The following is a 21,154-nucleotide window of genomic DNA, read 5'->3' on the forward strand; positions in this document are numbered from 1 at the left end:
TGGGTTGAGGTGCTGATATATAGAGGGTACTGGCAGTGAGGTACAAACCTTTGATGAAGAATGGGTATGCTTGGTTCTGAGTTATGGGTATGAGTTGTGAGATGGATGAATGGATTGTAGAAGATGCTGTAGTGAGAGGTAATGTGAGGTAGCCAGGGTGTAGACCTTTGCGAGGGGACCCCTGTGGCGATACGGTGGGGCTGGAATGCAGGGAGGAAACGGTGGACACAGTGTCTTCAGCAGGCCTCTTCACAATCCAGGGACTGTCCTCTGATTGGCTGAGCTGGGAGCTGGGAGGCTTCTTTATCACCTGGGGAGAGCTGGAGTCTGGGAGGGGGAGAGAGACAGAGATACACACTGTTATAGTCTGAGGGGGAGAGAGAGAGATACACACTGTTATAGTCTGAGGGGGAGAGAGAGAGATACACACTGTTATAGTCTGTGAGGGAGGGAGAGACAGAGATACACACTGTTATAGTCTGTGAGGGGGAGACAGAGATACACACTGTTATAGTCTGTGAGGGGGAGAGAGAGAGATACACACTGTTATAGTCTGAGGGAGAGACAGAAATACACACTGTTATAGTCTGTGAGGGGGAGAGAGAGAGATAAACACTGTTATAGTCTGTGGGGGGGAGAGAGAGATACACACTGTTATAGTCTGTGAGGGAGGGAGAGACAGAGATACACACTGTTATAGTCTGTGAGGGGGAGAGAGAGAGATACACACAGTTATAGTCTGTGAGGGGAAGAGAGAGATACACACTGTTATAGTCTGAGGGGGAGAGAGAGAGAGAGATACACACTGTTATAGTCTGTGAGGGAGGGAGAGATACACACTGTTATAGTCTGTGAGGGGGAGAGAGAGAGATACACACTGTTATAGTCTGTGAGGGGGAGAGAGAGATACACACTGTTATAGTCTGTGAGGGAGAGAGAGATACACACTGTTATAGTCTGTGAGGGAGAGAGAGATACACACTGTTATAGTCTGAGGGGGAGAGAGAGATACACACTGTTATAGTCTGTGAGGGGGAGAGAGAGATACACACTGTTATAGTCTGAGGGGGAGAGAGAGTGATAAACACTGTTATAGTCTGTGAGGGGGAGAGAGATACACACTATTATAGTCTGTGAGGGGGAGAGAGACATACACACTGTTATAGTCTGTGAGGGAGGGAGAGACAGAGATACACACTGTTATAGTATGTGAGGGGGAGAGAGAGATACACACTGTTATAGTCTGAGGGGGAGACAGAGATACACACTGTTATAGTCTGTGAGGGGGAGAGAGAGATACACACTGTTATAGTCTGAGGGGGAGAGAGAGAGATACACACTGTTATAGTCTGAGGGGGAGAGAGAGAGAGATACACACTGTTATAGTCTGAGGGGGAGAGAGAGATACACACTGTTAAAGTCTGTGAGGGAGAGAGAGATACACACTGTTATAGTCTGTGAGGGAGAGAGAGATACACACTGTTATAGTCTGTGAGGGAGAGAGAGACACACTGTTATAGTCTGTGAGGGGGAGAGAGAGAGATACACACTGTTATAGTCTGAGGGGGAGAGAGAGATACACACTGTTATAGTCTGTGAGGGGGAGAGAGAGATACACACTGTTATAGTCTGAGGGGGAGAGAGAGATACACACTGTTATAGTCTGTGAGGGAGGGAGAGATACACACTGTTATAGTCTGGGAGGGAGGGAGAGACAGAGATACACACTGTTATAGTCTGTGAGGGGGAGAGAGAGAGATAAACACTGTTATAGTCTGTGGGGGAGAGAGAGAGATACACACTGTTATAGTCTGTGAGGGAGGGAGAGACAGAGATACACACTGTTATAGTCTGTGAGGGAGGGAGAGACAGAGATACACACTGTTATAGTCTGTGAGGGGGAGAGAGAGAGATACACACTGTTATAGTCTGAGGGAGAGACAGAGATACACACTGTTATAGTCTGTGAGGGGGAGAGAGAGAGATAAACACTGTTGTAGTCTGTGGGGGGGAGAGAGAGATACACACTGTTATAGTCTGTGAGGGAGGGAGAGACAGAGATACACACTGTTATAGTCTGTGAGGGGGAGACAGAGATACACACTGTTATAGTCTGAGGGGGAGAGAGAGATACAGTGCATTCAGAAAATATTCAGACCCCTTGACTTTTTCCACAGTTACGTTACAGCCTTATTCTAAAATGAATTAAATTGTATTCTTTACTCAATCTACACACACCCCATAATGACAAAGCAAAAACAGGTTAAAAAAAACAGAAATACCACATTTACATAAGTATTCAGACCCTTTACTCAATACTTTGTTGAAACACCTTTGGGAGTGATTACAGCCTAGAGTCTTCTTGGGTATGAAGCTACACACTTTATTTGGGGAGTTGCACATTCTTCTATGCAGATCCTCTCAAGCTCTGTCAGGTTGGATGGGGAGCATCGCTGCACAGCTATTTTCAGGTTTCTCCAGAGATGTTCGATCGGGTTCAAGTCCGGGCTCCGGCTGGGCCACTCAGGGACATTCCGAGACTTGTCCCGAAGTCACTTCTGCGTTGTCTTGGCTTTGTGCATAGGGTCGTTGTCCTGTTGGAAGGTGAACCTTCGCCCCAGTCTGAGGTCCTGAGCGCTCTGGAGCAGGTTTTGTCAAGGATCTCTCTGTACTTTGCTCCGTTCATATTTCCCCTCAATCCGGACTAGTCTCCCAGTCCCTGCTGCTGAAAAACATCCCCACAGCCTGATGCTGCCACCACCATCCTTCACCGTAGGGATGGTGCCAGGTTTCCTCCAGACGTAATGCTTAGCATTCAGGCCAAAGAGTTCAATCTTGGTTTCATCAGACCAGAGAATCTTGTTTCCCATGGTCTGAGAGTCCTTTAGGTGACTATTGGCAAACTCCAAGCGGGCTGTCATGTGCCTTTTACTGAGGAGTGGTTTCTGTCTGGCCTCTACCATAAAGGCCTGCTTGGTGGAGTGCTGTAGAGATGGGAGAACCTTCCAGAAGGACAACCATCTCCACAGAGGAACTCTAGAGCTCTGTCAGAGTGACCATCGGGTTCTTGGTCACCTCCCTGACCAAGGCCCTTCACCCTGATTGCTCAGTTTGGCCGGGCAGCTAGCTCTAGGAAGAGTCTTAATGGTTCCAAACTTCTTCCATTTAAGAATGATGGAGGCCACTGTGTTCTTTGGGACCTTCAATGCTGCAGAAATGTTTTGGTACCTTTCCCCAGATCTATCTCTCGACACAATCTTGTCTCTCACAATTCCTTTGACCTCATGGCTTGGTTTTTGCTCTGACATGCACTGTCAACTGTGGGACCTTATATAGACAGGTGTGTGCCTTTCCAAATCATGTCCAATCAATTGAATAAAAAAAAAACATGAGCTGGCGCACACCCAGAATAATAGTTGTGTGGAGGTGCTGACTAACGGCGAATAAACTAGAAACTATCAAAATAAAGAAAGTCGCATGCTCCATGTATAAACTCCCAGCAATTTAATGGGTTTTTACCAACATTTCGGCATCACTGTGCCTTCCTCTGTGCCTTCCTCTGGCACCCTGAGGAAGGCACAGTGATGCTGAAACGTTGGTAAATACCCATTAAATTGCTGGGAGATTATACATGGAGCATGCGACTTCCTTTATTTTGAAAGTTTACAATCAATTGAATTTACCACTCCAATTGTAGAAACATCTCAAGGATGATCAATGGAAACAGGATGCACCTGAGCTCAATGTCGAGTCTCATAGCAAAGGGTCTGAATTTTTATCTAAATAAGGTAATGTAATTGATGTAATTTATTTGTAATAAATGTGGAAACATTTTCTAAAAAACAGTTTTTGCTATGTCATTATGGGGTATTGTGCGAAGATGAGCAGAAAAAAGAATGTAATCTATTTTAGAATAAGGCTGTAACGTAACAAAATGTAGAAAAAGTCAAGGGGTCTGAATACTTTCCGAATGCACTGTCTACTGTTACGAGTCTGGGACAGACAGGGACATACAGTGGGGGAAAAAAGTATTTGATCCCCTGCTGATTTTGTACGTTTGCCCACTTACAAAGAAATGATCAGTCTATAATTTTAATGGTAGGTTTATTTGAACAGTGAGAGACAGAATAACAACAAAAAAATCCAGAAAAACGCATGTCAAAAATGTTATAAAATGATTTGCATTTTAATGACGGAAATAAGTATTTGACCCCTCTGCAAAACATGACTTAGTACTTGGTGGCAAAACCCTTGTTGGCAATCACAGAGGTCAGACGTTTCTTGTAGTTGGCCACCAGGTTTGCACACATCTCAGGAGGGATTTTGTCCCACTCCTCTTTGCAGATCTTCTCCAAGTCATTAAGGTTTCGAGGCTGACGTTTCGCAACTCGAACCTTCAGCTCCCTCCACAGATTTTCTATGGGATTAAGGTCTGGAGACTGGCTAGGACACTCCAGGACCTTAATGTGCTTCTTCTTTGTTGCCTTGGCCGTGTGTTTTGGGTCATTGTCATGCTGGAATACCCATCCACGACCCATTTTCAATGCCCTGGCTGAGAGAAGGAGGTTCTCACCCAAGATTTGACAGTACATGGTCCCGTCAAATGATGCGGTGAAGTTGTCCTGTCCCCTTAGCAGAAAAACACCCCCAAAGCATCATGTTTGACGGTGGAGATGGTGTTCTTGGGGTCATAGGCAGCATTCCTCCTCCTCCAAACACGGCGAGTTGAGCTGATGCCAAAGAGCTCCATTTTGGTCTCATCTGACCGCAACACTTTCACCAGTTGTCCTCTGAATCATTCAGATGTTCATTGGCAAACTTCAGACGGGCATGTATATGTATTCTTCAGCAGGGGGACCTTGCGGGCGCTGCAGGATTTCAGTCCTTCACGGCGTAGTGTGTTACCAATTGTTTTCTTGGTGACTATGGTCCCAGCTGCCTTGAGATCATTGACAAGATCCTCCCGTGTAGTTCTGGGCTGATTCCTCACCGTTCTCATGATCATTGCAACTCCACGAGGTGAGATCTTGCATGGAGCCCCAGGCCGAGGGATATTGACAGTTGTTTTGTGTTTCTTCCATTTGCGAATAATCATACCAAATGTTGTCACCTTCTCACCAAGCTGCTTGGCGATGGTCTTGTAGCCCATTCTAGCCTTGTGTAGGTGTACAATCTTGTCCCTAACATCCTTGGAGAGCTCTTTGGTCTTTGCCATGGTAGAGTGTTTGGAATCTGATTGATTGATTGCTTCTGTGGACAGGTGTCTTTTATACAGGTAACAAGCTGCGGTTAGGAGCACTCCCTTTAAGAGTGTGCTCCTAATCTCAGCTCGTTACCTGTATAAAAGACACCTGGGAGCCAGAAATCTTTCTGATTGAGAGGGGGTCAAATACTTATTTCCCTCATTAAAATGCAAATCAATTTATAACATTTTTGACATGCGTTTTTCTCAATATTTTTGTTGTTATTCTGTCTCTCACTGTTCAAATAAACCTAACATTAAAATTATAGACTGATAATTTCTTTGTCAGTGGGCAAACATACAAAATCAGCAGGGGATCAAATTATTTTCCCCCCCCACTGTACACTGTTAGAGAGGAAACCATACAGTGGGTACATACGCCATTATTTTACTACAGAATATTATCATTTCAGCCATGACTCCCTGGTAAAATAGTTATTCTGACCTCAAAGGAACTTTTGGGATAAATAAAGGTCACCTAAAGAATATAAATAAATCACCCACAAGACATCACAATATTGCCTTTAACATTGACTCACTATAAAATCACTAATATGCAACATGTTTAACATTGACTAACAGGTACTGTTGTCAAACTCTATTGTCTTTGAATTGTATAGCATATCTTCTGATGCTATTTCTAACCAGAGGATCTTCCAACCGGGATTTCTGGAAATCTTGTGAAAGTTAATGGGTAATTTCCAACCCTAGAAGATAGTAACAGTTCCAGTGACTCACTGTGTGCGGTGTGAATGTCCTTGGCGGTGCTCTTCTTCCGTAGCGGGTAGAGGGGTACCTGGACCTGGAGCACCTGAGACACGCGGTTCTGGGTCTTCCCCCCGTGCAGCGGCGAGCGCAGCGACACGGGAGACATGTCCGACTTGTTGTACCGTCGCTCACTCAAGTTCTTGGACACTGTAGTCATCGAAACAAGAAATATTTCATTTGGAACCAGGCACTGCAAGATTATTATGTTCCTGTGCAGAAAGACAGTAATCACAGAAACATCAGCACTATGAATGGCCTGACCAGTTACTCCAGAGGGTCAGTGTGTAAACACAGTAAACACAAAGACGAAAAAGAGGAAGCTAAGACAACAAGGTGGTCACAGAGAGGAAATGGAAATGTCTGACAAATTTATAGTAAGATTAATGAAATGGGTATATTTGTACAGCCTCTTGCTAAATGTATTTATTTTAATTTGTGGGAATATGAATAATATTGATTAATTTTTAAACAAGGAGTAACTCCTCTTCTCTCAGTAGGGCAATGCAGAATGTGAAATATACTGCCCACTAGGTGGCAGTGTAAGGCAAGATAAAGACACAGTCAAGTGAAAAAAACTTCATTCCAAGTGAATCCCATTTGTCAGGGTCAAATTTGTCCCATTTGTTCCATGTTGTCAGGCGTTGTAATACTTGGTGTGATTATAAGTATTATACCAGGGTTGGGGTCAATTCGAATTGAAGTCAGTCAATTCAGGAAGTAAACTGACGTTCCAATTCAATAATTGAAAAAAAGGGCATCAATTTTCAATGAACTCTCAATGAAGATCTTTTTTAAAGATATTATATTTATTTTCAAAATGTCATTTTTATTTTCAATTCAAATCACTTCCTGAATTGAGTCTCTTCAAAATTAAATAGACCCTGTGTTATACATTGTTGCATTTGGCCACCAAAATGGTAGTTACGGTGTTGACTCAGACTCACAGGTGCTGTAGGTAGGCTCACACTGTAGAGACATGGTCTGATGTTTCTCCTCGTCCGTCTCCACCGCCAGGTTGGACAGGTACTGCTTCACCTTACGGGCCATCTGCGCATCCTCGTACAGCTTCTTAGCGTTGAGCAGCGAGCTGCGACGCACACGCTTCTTATGGGCCCCGCCCTGTACGTCTAACATGTTGGAGTTGGTGCTGCCCTGACTCAGAGACCTGGATGGAGGAGAGAAGAAGTGGATGGAGTGAGGAATGGAGGGAGCAAGGGAGAGAAGTATGGGGAGACATTAAACAGGGAGGGAGACCGGTCAATTATTCAGGACTTCAGTGGAGACATTAAACAGGGAGGGAGACCGGTCAGTTATTCAGGACTTCAGTGGAGACATTAAACAGGGAGGGAGACCGGTCAGTTATTCAGGACTTCAGTGGAGACATTAAAACAGAGAGGGAGACACCAAACAGACATGCTCTACAGGTTATGATCATGCAGTCTCTCAAAACTATTACCTTCCTGTCAAACTGTCACTGTAACACACGCTCAGGACATTCAGAGAGCACTTTGATGGGAAGGTCACTTAACATGATTCTGAATACAGTGCATTGGAGCATAGCAGGTTCTAACACAACCATGCAACAAGGATGCCCCTCGCTGATGCACCATGCTAAAACAAATGGGTAAATGAAACATAACATTCTCTTTGACAGTCAAAAATGGTTAGAACATTAAATTAATCTGGGTAAAATGGCAGGATGCACACACAATGCAAAACAGACTCGTCTGATCCAATGGTGATCTTTTGGATAGGATGGATTGGCGAATGAAATGGTTAGGGACCGATCGACACACGAAAGGGGCATGCGGTTTGGGAGGGCACTGGCGACTGGGGGGGGATGCATGGTGGCTGGACTATTACCAGGGGACTTACCCTAAACTCTTCCACCTCTTCTTCCTGCAAGCAAGACCCAATGACATTGAAACAGTAGTCAAGGAAGATCAGAGGCACCGCCACCACTGAAGGAGGTGGCCGAGGATGGGGACACACAGAATCTCTCCCGAGTCCCTATATCAACTGTGTGTGTGTGTGTGTGTGTGTGTGTGTGTGTGTGTGTGTGTGTGTGTGTGTGTGTGTGTGTGTGTGTGTGTGTGAAATGAAATGTGGTGGAGGATTGTGTGCTTTAACTAAAGTCAGTATCTGTTTAAATAGTTCTACTAAAGGTATAACTCATTGAATCCACCTTCTGTTGTTACATCATCTACAGCAGCAGTGAGACATGGGAGAGAAGGGTGTGTTGATCATTTCTGTTTTGAGAGTGAATGTTTAGGGGAACACCGGTGCTGCTTGGTGTGGAGGGAGCCTGAAGGGAGCAGTGGTGCTGCTTGGTGTGGAGGAAGCCTGAAGGGAGCAGTGGTGCTGCTTGGTGTGGAGGAAGCAGTGGTGCTGCTTGGTGTGGAGGGAGCCTGAAGGGAGCAGTGGTGCTGCTTGGTGTGGAGGGAGCCTGAAGGGAGCGCAGTGGTGCTGCTTGGTGTGGAGGGAGCCTGAAGGGAGCAGTGGTGCTGCTTGGTGTGGAGGAAGCAGTGGTGCTGCTTGGTGTGGAGGGAGCAGTGATGCTGCTTGGTGTGGAGGAAGCCTGAAGGGAACAGTGGTGCTGCTTGGTGTGGAGGGAGCAGTGATGCTGCTTGGTGTGGAGGAAGCCTGAAGGGAACAGTGGTGCTGCTTGGTGTGGAGGGAGCAGTGATGCTGCTTGGTGTGGAGGAAGCCTGAAGGGAACAGTGGTGCTGCTTGGTGTTTAGGGAGCCTGAAGGGAGCAGTGGTGCTGCTTGGTGTGGAGGGAGCCTGAAGGGAGCAGTGGTGCTGCTTGGTGTGGAGGGAGCCTGAAGGGAGCAGTGGTGCTGCTTGGTGTGGAGGGAGCCTGAAGGGAGCAGTGGTGCTGCTTGGTGTGGAGGGAGTCTGAAGGGAGCAGTGGTGCTGCTTGGTGTGGAGGAAGCAGTGGTGCTGCTTGGTGTGGAGGGAGCAGTGATGCTGCTTGGTGTGGAGGAAGCCTGAAGGGAACAGTGGTGCTGCTTGGTGTGGAGGGAGCAGTGATGCTGCTTGGTGTGGAGGAAGCCTGAAGGGAACAGTGGTGCTGCTTGGTGTGGAGGAAGCCTGAAGGGAACAGTGGTGCTGCTTGGTGTGGAGGGAGCAGTGAAAACAACAGGTGCAGACCTTACCGTGAAATGCTTACTTACAAGCCCTTAACCAACAATGCAGTTCAAGAAAGAGATGATATATTTACCAAATAAACTAAAGTAAAAAATAATAAAAAGTAACAATAAAATAACAATAACGAGGCAATATATAGCAGGTACGGGCACGGAGTCAATGTGCGGGGGTACAGGTTAGTTGAGGTAATTTGTACATGCAGGTAGGGGTAAAGTGCGGCAGCAGTGAGAACAGTCTATGACTGGAATCTTTGACAATTTTTGGGGCTTTCCTCTGACACCGCCTACTATATACAGTTGAAGTCGGAAGTTTACATACACCTTAGCCAAATACATTTAAACTCTGTTTTTCACAATTCCTGACATTTAATCCTAGTTAAAATTCCCTGTCTTAGGTCAGTTAGGATCACCACTTTATTTTAAGAATGTGAAATGTAAGAATAACAGTAGAGAACGATTTATTTCAGCTTTTATTTCTTTCATCAAATTCCCAGTGGGTCAGAAGTTCACATACAGTCAATTAGCATTTGGTAGCATTGCCTTTAAATTGTTTAACTCGGGTCAATCGTTTTGGGTAGCCTTCCACAAGTTTCCCACAATAAGTTGGGTGAATTTTGGCCCATTCCTCCTGACAGAGCTGGTGTAACTGAGTGAAGTTTGTAGGCCTCCTTGCTCGCACATGCTTTCAGTTCTGCCCACAAATTTTCAATAGGATTGAGGTCAGGGCCAGGGTATTGGCCACTCTAATAACTTGACTTTGTTGTCCTTAAGCCATTTTGCCACAACTTTGGAAGTATGCTTGGGGTCATTGTCCATTTGGAAGACCCATTTGCGACCAAGCTTTAACTTCCTGACTGATGTCCTGAGATGTTGCTTCAATATATCCACATAATTTTCCTACCTCATGATACCATCTATTTTGTGAAGTGCACCAGTCCCTCCTGCAGCAAAGCACCCCCACAACATGATGCTGCCACCCCGTGCTTCACGGTTGGGATGGTGTTCTTCGGCTTGCAAGCACCCTTTTTCCTCCAAACATAACGATGTTCATTATGGCCAAACAGTTCTATTTTTGTTTCATCAGACCAGAGTACATTTTTCCAAAAAGTACGATCTTTGTCATTCATGTCCAGCTGTAGTCTGGCTTATTTATGGCGGTTTTGGAGCAGTGGCTTCTTCCTTGCTGAGCGGCCTTTCAGGTTATGTCGATATAGGACTCGTTTTACTGTGGATATAGGTACTTTTGTACTTGTTTCTTCCAGCATCTTCACAAGGTCCTTTGCGGTTGTTCTGGGATTGATTTGCACTTTTCGCACCAAAGTACATTCATCTCTAGGAGACAGAACGCGTCTCCTTCCTGAGCAGTATGATGGCTGAGTGGTCCCATGGTGTTTATACTTGCGTACTATTGTTTGTACAGATGAACGTGGTACCTTCAGGCGTTTGGAAATTGCTCCCAAGGATGAACCAGACTTGTGGAGGTCTTGGCTGATTTCTCTAGATTTTCCCATGATGTCAAGCAAAGAGGCACTGAGTTTGAAGGTAGGCCTTGAAATACATCCACATGTATACCTCCAATTGACTCAAATTATGTAAATTAACCTAACAGAAGCTTCTAAAGCCATGACATAATTTTCGGGAATTTTCCAAGTTGTTTAAAGGCACAGTCAACTTCGTGTATGTAAACTTCTGACCCACTGGAATTGTGATACAGTGAATTATAAGTGAAATAATCTGTCTGTAAACAATTGTTGGAAAAATTAGCAGATGTCCCAACTGACTTGCCAAAACAGTTTGTTAACAAGACATTTGTGGAGTGGTTGAAAAACGAGTTTTAATGACTCCAACCTAAGTGTATGTAAACTTCCGACTTCAACTGTTGGTCCTGGATGTCAGGAAGCTTGGCCCCAGTGATGTACACACTACCCTCTGTAGCGCCTTACGGTCAGATGCCGAGAAGTTGCCATACCAGGCGGTGATGCAACCGGTCAGGATACTCTTGATGGTGCAGCTGTAGAACCTTTTGAGGATCTAGGGACCCATGCAAAATCTTTTCAGTCTCCTGAGGGGGAAAAGGTTTTGTCATGCCCTCTTCACGACTGTCTTGGTGTGTTTGGACCATGATAGTTCGTTGTTGATATGGACACCAAGGAACTTGAAACTCTCAACCTGCTCCACTACAGCCCCGTCGATGTTAATGAGGGCCTGTTCAGCCCACCTTTTCCTGCAGTCCACGATCAGCTCCTTTGTCTTGCTCACATTGTGGGAGAGGTTGTTGTCCTGGCACCACACTGCCAGGTCTCTGACTTCCCCCCTATAGGCGGTCTCATCGTTGTTGGTAAATCAGGACTATCACTGTTGTGTCGTCAGCAAACTTAATGATGATGTTGGAGTCGTGCATGGCCATGCAGTCATGGGTGAACAGTGAACACTAAGCACGCACCCCTGATGGGCCCCAGTGTTGAGGATCAGCGTGGCAGACATGTTGTTGCCTACCCTTACCCGCTGGGGGCGGCCTGTCAGGAAGTCCAGGATCCAGTAGCATAGGGAGATGTTTAGTCCCAGGGACCTTAGCATAGTGATGAGTTCTGTGAGCACTACTGTGTTGAACGCTGCGCTGTAGTCAATGAACAGCATTCTCACACAGGTGTTCCTTTTGTCCAGGTGGGAAAGGGTAGTGTGGAGTGTGATAGAGTTTGCATCATTTGTGGATCTGTTGTGGCGGTATGTGAATTGGAGTGGGTCTAGGGTATCTGGGATAATGCTGTTGTAAGCCATGACCAGCCTTTCAAAGCACTTCATGGCTAGCGACCGGAGTGCTACGAGGTGGCAATTATTTAGGCAGGTTACATTTGCTTCCTTGGGCACAGGGACTATGACGGTCTGCTTGAAACATGTAGGTATTACAGACTCGGTCAGGGAGAGGTTGGAAATGTCAGTGAAGACACTTGCCAGTTGGTCTGCACATGCTTCGAGTACACATCCTGGTAATCTGTCTGGCCCCGCGGCTTTGTGAATGTTGACCTGTTTAATGTTCTTGCTCACATCGGCTACCGAGAGCGTTATCACACAGTTGTCCGGAACAGCTGGTGCTCTCATGCATGCTTCAGTGTTGCTTCCCTTGAAGCGATCATAAAAAGGCATTTAGCTCATCTGGTAGGCTACGTCACTGGGCAGCTCGCGATTGGGTTTCCCTTTGTAGTCCGTAATAGTTTTCAAGCCCTGCCACATCCGACGAGTGTCAGAGCTGGTGTAGTAGGATTCAATCTTAATCCTGTATTGACGCTTTGTCTGTTTGATGGTTCGTCTTGAGGGCATAGCGGGATTTCTTTTAAGCATCCGGATTAGTGTCCCGCTCCTTGAAAGCGGCTGCTCTAGCCTTTTAGCTCGATGCGGATGTTGCCTGTAATCCATGGCTTCTGGTTGGGATATGTTTGTATGGTGACTGTGGGGACGACATCGTCGATGCACTTATTGCACTTACGAAGTCGATGACTGAGGTGGTATACTCCTCAATGCCATTGGATGAATCCTGGAACATATTCCAGTCTGTGCTAGCAAAACAGTCCTGCAGCTTAGCATCCGCGTCATCGGACCACCTCCGTATTGAGTGAGTCACTAGTACTTCCTGCTTTAGTTTTTGCTTGTAAGCAGGAATGAGGAGGATAGAATTATGGCCAGATTTGCCAAATGGAGGGCGAGGGAGAGCTTTGTATGAGTCTCTGTGTGTGGAGTAAAGGTGATCTAGTTTGTTTACCCCTCTGGTTGCACGTGACATGCTGGTAGAAATTAGGTAAAACGGATTTAAGTTTGCCTGCATTAAAGTCCCCGGCCACTAGGAGTGCCGCTTCTAGATGAGCATTTTCTTTTTTACTTATGGACTTATACAGCTGGTTGAGTGCGGTCTTAGTGCCAGCATCAGTGTGGTGGTGGTAAATAGATGGCAACGAATGATATAGATGAGAACTCTTGGTAGATAGTGTGGTCTACAGCTTATAAGGTACTCTACCTCAGACGAGCAATACCTCAAGACTTCTTTAATATTAGACATCGCGCACCAGCTGTTATTGACAAATACACGCCCCCACCCCTCGTCTTACCAGACGTAGCTTCTCTGTCCTGCCGATGGATGGAAAATCCCGCCAGCTCCTTATTATCCATGTCGTCGTTCAGCCACGATAGTTTTAATGTCCCGTTGGTAGAATAGTCTTGATCGTATATCATCCATTTGTTTTCCAATGATTGCACGATGGCCAATAGAATGGATGGCAGTGGAGGTTTTGTCACTTGCCTACGAATTCTCAGAAGGCAGCACGACCTCCGCCCCCTTTTTCTCTGTCTTTTCTTCACGCAAATGATGGGGATATGGGCCCGTTTCAGAGAAAGCAGTATATCCTTCGCGTCGGACTCGTTAACCTGTTGGGGCTAGGGGGCAGTATTTTCACGGCTGGATAAAAAAACGTACCCGATTTAATCTGGTTACTAATCCTACCCAGTAACTAGAATATGCATATACTTATTATATATGGATAGAAAACACCCTAAAGTTTCTAAAACTGTTTGAATGGTGTCTGTGAGTATAACAGAACTCATTTGGCAGGCAAAACCCTGAGACATTTTCTGACAGGAAGTGGATACCTGATGTGTTGAATTACCTTTAAGCCTATGCCATTGAAACACACAGGGGTTGATTAATGTTTTGGCACTTCCTATTGCTTCCACTAGATGTCACCAGCCTTTACAAAGTGTTTTGAGTCTTTTACTGTGAGATCTGACCGAACAAGAGCCATGGAACGGTGATGGCCGATTAGACTCTGGCGCTCGAGTTCATGTTGGGTACCCTCGTTCCAATACGTTATAAAAGAGAATGCATTCGTCCACCTTGAATATTATTCATGTTCTGGTTAAAAAAGGCACTAATGATTTATGCTATACAACGTTTGACATGTTTGAACGAACGTAAATATATTTTTCCCCCTCGTTCATGACGAGAAGTCCGGCTGGCTTAGATCATGTGCTAACAACACAGAGCTTTTTGGATATAAATGATGAGCTTTTTTGAACAAAACTACATTCGTTATGGACCTGGGATTCCTGGAAGTGACATCTGATGAAGAGAATCAAAGGTAATGGATTATTTACATAGTATTTTCGATTTTAGATCTCTCCAACATGGCCCTTTGTCTGTATAGCAAAGCATATTTTTCTGGGCGCAGTGCTCAGATTATTGCAAAGTGTGATTTCCCAGTAAGGTTATTTTTAAATCTGGCAAGTTGATTGCGTTCAAGAGATGTAAATCTATAATTCTTTAAATGACAATATAATATTTTACCAATGTTTTCTAATTTTAATTATTTAATTTGTGGTGCTGACTTGACTGCCGGTTATTGGAGGGAAACGATTTCCTCAACATCAATGCCATAGTAAAACGCTGTTTTTGGATATAAATATGAACTTGATAGAACTAAAAATGCATGCATTGTCTAACATAATGTCCTAGGAGTGTCATCTGATGGAGATTGTAAAAGGTTAGTGCATCATTTTAGCTGGTTTTATGGTTTTGGTGACCCTGTCTTTGAATTGACAAAACATTACACACAGCTATTGTCAATGTACTCTCCTAACATAATCTAACTTTATGCTTTCGCCGTAAAACCTTTTTGAAATCGGACAACGTGGTTAGATTAAGGAGATGTTTATCTTTCAAAGGGTGTAAGATAGTTGTATGTTTGAAAAATTTGAATTTTGACATTTATTTGGTTTCAAATTTGCCGCTCTTGAAATGCACCTGCTGTTGATAGGGTGCACCACGGGTGGCACGCTAGCGTCCCACATAGCCCCAAGAAGTTAAAGCAAAAATCTTTGTTCAGTTCGAGGTGAGTAATCGCTTTTCTGATGTCCAGAAGTTATTTTCGGTCATAAGACGGTAGCAGCAACACTATGTGCAAAATACGTTCAAAAATAAGTTAAACAACGCGAAAAAACTAACAAAATAGCACAATTGGTTAGGAGCCCATAAAACAGTGGCCATCCCCTCCGGCGCTATTCTAGATTGTGGAGGGAGTCTGAAGGGAGCAGTGGTGCTGCTTGGTGTGGACGAAGTCTGAACAGGGCAGGCATGCACCGTCTGACAAGCTGGACTTTAGGACACCATATGGGGGCAGAGAGAGTAGGCAGATGTCACCTCAAACCACTGATGATCAGATATTATGCCATCCCCCTAATGGGTAAAGGTATAGTGCGATAGTTTGGCAATTAAGCCCGTTATCTACTTACCATGAACTCTTGCTCTATGCCTTCAAGGTTTGGATTGGGGGAGGGCCTATATTCATAAAGCGTCTCAGAGTAGGAGTGCTGGTCTAGGATCAGGTCAACAGAGTCCATGTAAACTATTTCAATAGGATTTAAAAGGCAAAACAGAACCGAAGTCTGTGGTTAAGTATAGGGCCAAGGGAGAGAGTACCCACCTCTGTCTAAACATGAGAGCTGGGTCCATGTTGGCGGAGGTCATACGGACCACGTGACGGATCTCCTTAGCAATCATCCTTAGCTTTTCAAAATTCACCAGGCCGTCTACGTAAGAGTCATTACCTGTGGGGGAAACAGTCAGTTATTGAGCTTTTCTTTAACCTCAATAAAGGGGCAATCAAGGATTGATTTTCTTCTCACATCATTATCCAGAGACTACACCCCTGCTAGTATCATGTGATTACAATGAGTTCCCCTGTGCTAGTACCATGTGATTCCCATGGGTTCCCCCCTGCTAGTACCATGTGATTCCCATGGGTTCCCCTGTGCTAGTACCATGTGATTCCCATGGGTTCCCCCCTGCTAGTACCATGTGATTCCCATGGGTTCCCCTGTGCTAGTACCATGTGATTCCCATGGGTTCCCCTGTGCTAGTACCATGTGATTCCCATGGGTTCCCCTGCTAGTACCATGTGATTCCCATGGGTTCCCCTGCTAGTACCATGTGATTCCCATGGGTTCCCCCCTGCTAGTACCATGTGATTCCCATGGGTTCCCCTGCTAGTACCATGTGATTCCCATGGGTTCCCCTGCTAGTACCATGTGATTCCCATGGGTTCCCCTGCTAGTACCATGTGATTCCCATGGGTTCCCCTGCTAGTACCATGTGATTCCCATGGGTTCCCCCCTGCTAGTACCATGTGATTCCCATGGGTTCCCCTGCTAGTACCATGTGATTCCCATGGGTTCCCCTGCTAGTACCATGTGATTCCCATGGGTTCCCCTGTGCTAGTACCATGTGATTCCCATGGGTTCCCCTGTGCTAGTACCATGTGATTACAATGATCAGTTTCCTGTTTTAGTACTATACCATTTTTGGACTTTTTACTTTGTATAATCAAGAAACTTCCGTGTCTGTTCTAACTTGTTCTTATTATGGGATGGCAGAAAGGGAAACAGAAGGAGGTAGATAAGAGAAGTAAAACCTCTTGAGCAAGCTTGAGAGTGACCACTGTTTCAGTTGAACTTGGGGAAGTGGAAAACCCAGGCCCATATGGAATTCGAGCAGAGACAACTTGTCAATGACCCCTACATGGTATGAAAGCATGTTCCATCCCTTTCCACTCATAGACCCTGACATCCTGTAAACACATTTTTTTTTTATGTAGATTTTGTTACTAATAAGCTTCTAAATTGGAACGTTGTGGCTGTACAGTAACATGCTAAACATGACATCAGAGCTCAGGCTCTGTTCTTCGCAGCACTGTATGGGGTTTGACTGACAGCCGTTATAAACTTGAGCACAGAGTACTACAAGATGCTGCCCCCATCCCTGCCGCTAAATTGGGTTACTTTTGCACTTTTGTTGTTGTCTGAGATGGAAATACTATAAATTGGGAAAGAGTCGATGTGTTTTGAAAGACGAGACGTTGAGGATTGTAATAAATACCTCTGATGTCATACAAGCAAACCACACACCCAAGTCCAAATGTGCACTTGTTATTTCCAGTATCAAAAGCACCTTACAGTTGAGTCATAAAGGTGCATTGACATTAGGAACTGCGTGTAGCCATTTGGAAACAGCAGCTAGACCTCTCACTCAAACCCTTGTCATCCTTTTTTCTTATCTTGCACGTACTCCAAAATGTCAATGAATATTCTTATCATGTTACTGAACGTTTCCAGAGTCTTTTCAGATTTCGTTATTGACAAATGCTGTGAAAAGTACAGTAAACGTAAAATTCACATGAAATCAACAGTGTAATTTGGATTCAGTCGTGTGTCAGTTGTGTCCTCACCTTTGGTCTGAAAACATTCTCTCCAGTGTTCTCTTTCAATAGCGATGGTCATGCATATGCTTTTTATAGTTCTTCTGTTAGAAACATTACAATTTGGCCCTATCCATATAGACCAATTTTGATGAGCGTGAGGGGTTAAACAGTAAGTCTGGAATGCTAATGGTAGTGGCTAATGGACATAAGAATAGTCCTTTGTCTGATGAGTGCCTGAGTTAGGCATAATGTACGTTATATAGTCTAGTACAGCACAACGAGTATATTGGTCTAACATTCTTAATAGAAAACACAAATTCAACATGATGACGTTTTCATCAAAACAATGAGCATAATCATTGTTACAGTGCTCTCTTGCTAAATAGATGTTATCTTAACCAGATAAAGCTGTATAAATAAAGGTTTAATCAATTAATCAGATATGTTTACAATGGACAAGAGGAAGACATTTTAGGCGGGCACTGAGAAAGGCCTCCATACCCTCATGTAGGAAGGTGAGGTCCTTCTTGACGACAGGGAACAGGGGGATGATGGGAGGCTGCATGCTCTGGCTGCTCAGGACATTGCGGTACTTGGCCATGTTCCTGGATGGGTCAAAGATGTCCTGCAGGTCCTGGAACAGCTTATCGTACTTACTGGGCAGCTTCTCCCACGACGACCTGAGCCGAGCTATTGGAGCCAGATTCAGACCACTGTAGGGGTGGAGACGAGGGTCAGAGTTCAGGGGTTAGGGTTCAGATTATTATGGCAGAAAAATTAAAACACTAGGCCACTCTTGAACGTTTGAAACTAGATAGAAAGTGTGTTGATAATGGACCTATAAGTTCTCAAATAACTGCAGTTTTTCTGGCCTGCAAATTGCTTTGGACAAACAAACCGGTTTGTAAAAAAATCTGTGCTGCCCTCTGCTGAATTTTGAAATCACAACGTGGCCCTGGAGACAAAATGATTGGCCCCCCAACTCCCCCGGGCTAGCTGGACAGATAACCACTCCACTGTCAAGCCCAGCACCCAGACACAACATGCACACTGTACAGAGATGCATTTCATGGAATACAGAAGTGAAAGCTGAAAGCAATGGGCACCACTTTGGGGAATGTACATTATCATAATTAAGGAGTATTTTTGGTTGAGTGTTCACATATTCACTCACAACAAAACATGCAATCCAAAAACCATAATTCTTCAGTGTTTGTTTTCTCATTTCCTCAATGAAGCCCTGTAGAGATGCTAATTATGACTTGCGTTTCCTCCTCCTCCCTCCCCCCTCCCCTGGCAGCACTGCTCTAGAATGAGTCCCCTCATTGTTCTCTGCTCTGAAGTGGAATCTCCAGCCAGTCAGCCAGCCAGCCAGCCAGCCAGCCAGCGTAATGACTGATCTACAGTGGGATTGAGAATGACTCATTACACATTGGAGGACAGACAGTAGGGAACACACACACAGCTCCCTGAGGATTGATGGCACAACAGGACAATAGAAGCTCAATATGGCAATACAAAGCCGAACCATAGAAGGCTGAGTTAACAAAATAGCAAACCATAAATGTAATAACTGTACATTTGACAAGCAATAAGTAGAAGGAATATATATTTTGATTGTGGGCACACTGCTGGAATGAACTGCTTGAATGGAACCAGATTGAGACTAGAACAGGGAGTGTGGGACAGCTCTCCTGGGTTCTAGCCAGGCAAACCCTACAGTGATCTGAATGTTGGTAGGCCGTCACTGTAAATAACAATTTGTTCTTAACTGACCTCCCTAGTTAAATAAAATAAACAAAAACACATCTGCTGGTAGCAACAATGGAAGCAAGGATAAACCCACCTGATGATGGCGAACATAGAGTTGAAGTTCTTGCACTCTCTACAGTGCAGGGCGATCTTAATGAAGTGTTTGATGGTCTTCATCCTCTTCATGGTGTTGGGCTCTCTCAGGATCTCCGTGGCGACCCAGAAGGTCTCCTGGTTGATGACTTCCTCAAACTGCTTAAGGTGTGTCTGTTGGAGCCCCCCCGAGGAGTCCAGCAGCTTGAAGAGGTCGTCTACGTACTGAGTGGACTCAATGTTACGGAACAGCTCAAAGTCCCTCATGGAGAGCTGGGCGGCTACCTGAAGAACAACAAGAACTTCATTAATATACTGCTCCAAAAAATAAAGGGAACACTTAAACAACACATCCTAGATCTGAATGAAAGAAATAATCTTATTAAATACCTTTTTCTTTACATAGTTGAATGTGCTGCCAACAAAATCACACAAAAAGAATCAATGGAAATCCAATTTATCAACCTATGGAGGTCTGGATTTGGAGTCACACTCAAAATTAAAGTGGAAAACCACACTACAGGCTGATCCAACTTTGATGTAATGTCCTTAAAACAAGTCAAAATGAGACTCAGTAGTGTGTGTGGCGTCCACGTGCCTGTATGACCTCCCTACAATGCCTGGGCATGCTCCTGATGAGGTGGCGGATGGTCTCCTGAGGGATCTCCTCCCAGACCTGGACTAAAGCATCCGCCAACTCCTGGACAGTCTGTGGTGCAACGTGGCGTTGGTGGATGGAGCGAGACATGATGTCCCAGATGTGCTCAATTGGATTCAGGTCTGGGCCAGTCCATAGCATCAATGCCTTCCTCTTGCAGGAACTGCTGACACACTCCAGCCACATGAGGTCTATCATTGTCTTGCATTAGGAGGAACCCAGGGCCAACCGCACCAGCATATGGTCTCACAAGGGGTCTGAGGACCTCATCTCGGTACCTAATGGCAGTCAGGCTACCTCTGGCGAGCACATGGAGGGCTGTGCGGCCCCCCAAAGAAATGCCACCCCACACCATGACTGACCCACCACCAAACCGGTCATGCTGGAGGATGTTACAGGCAGCAGAACGTTCTCCACGGCGTCTCCAGACTCTGTCACGTCTATCACGTGCTCAGTGTGAACCTGCTTTCATCTGTGAAGAGCACAGGGCGCCAGTGGCGAATTTGCCAATCTTGGTGTTCTCTGGCAAATGCCAAACATCCTGCACGGTGTTGGGCTGTAAGCACAACCCCCACCTGTGGACGTCGGGCCCTCATGGAGTCTGTTTCTGACCGTTTGAGGAGACACATGCACATTTGTGGCCTGCTGGAGGTCATTTTGCAGGGCTCTGGCAGTGCTCCTCCTGCTCCTCCTTGCACAAAGGCGGAGGTAGCGGTCCTGCTGCTGGGTTGTTGCCCTCCTACGGCCTCCTCCACGTCTCCTGATGTACTGGCCTGTCTCCTGGTAGCGCCTCCATGCTCTGGACACTACGCTGACAGACACAGCAAACCTTCTTGCCACAGCTCGCATTGATGTGCCATCCTGAATGAGCTGCACTACCTGAGCCACTTGTGTGGGTTGTAGACTCCGTCTCATGCTACCACTAGAGTGAAAGCACCGCCAGCATTCAAAAGTGACCAAAACATCAGCCAGGAAGCATAGGAACTGAGAAGTGGTCTGTGGTCACCACCTGCAGAACCACTCCTTTATTGGGGGTGTCTTGCTAATTGCCTATAATTTCCACCTGTTGTCTATTCCATTTGCACAACAGCATGTGAAATTTATTGTCAATCAGTGTTGCTTCCTAAGTGGACAGTTTGATTTCACAGAAGTGTGATTGACTTGGAGTTACATTGTGTTGTTTAAGTGTTCCCTTTATTTTCTTTTTAACAGTGTATATACAGAGAGGAATGGTTCTAGTTCTGTAGACATA

General features: G+C 45.2%; 1 protein-coding gene across 8 annotated transcripts in view; it reads right to left on the reverse strand.

Moving 5' to 3' along the window:
• rapgef6 (Rap guanine nucleotide exchange factor (GEF) 6) overlaps positions 1-21,154 on the reverse strand; it is a 194,466-nt gene that overhangs the window by 10,795 nt on the left and 162,517 nt on the right. For 7 of the 8 annotated variants that reach the window (XM_082974748.1, XM_082974746.1, XM_082974745.1 and 4 more), the window contains 7 exons: positions 19,246-19,529; positions 17,901-18,112; positions 15,627-15,750; positions 7,886-7,909; positions 6,955-7,175; positions 5,981-6,157; positions 49-327 (listed from right to left, as the gene is read on the reverse strand). In XM_082974748.1, the coding sequence (XP_082830874.1) occupies positions 49-327; positions 5,981-6,157; positions 6,955-7,175; positions 7,886-7,909; positions 15,627-15,750; positions 17,901-18,112; positions 19,246-19,529 (1,321 nt within the window). The remainder of the gene's footprint in view (positions 1-48; positions 328-5,980; positions 6,158-6,954; positions 7,176-7,885; positions 7,910-15,626; positions 15,751-17,900; positions 18,113-19,245; positions 19,530-21,154) is intronic. The other variant, XM_082974747.1, reaches the window with a different exon arrangement.

The sequence above is a fragment of the Salmo salar genome, chromosome 04 (assembly GCF_965601325.2).
Source record: "Salmo salar chromosome 04, fSalSal1, whole genome shotgun sequence".
Lineage (NCBI taxonomy): Eukaryota > Metazoa > Chordata > Actinopteri > Salmoniformes > Salmonidae > Salmo > Salmo salar.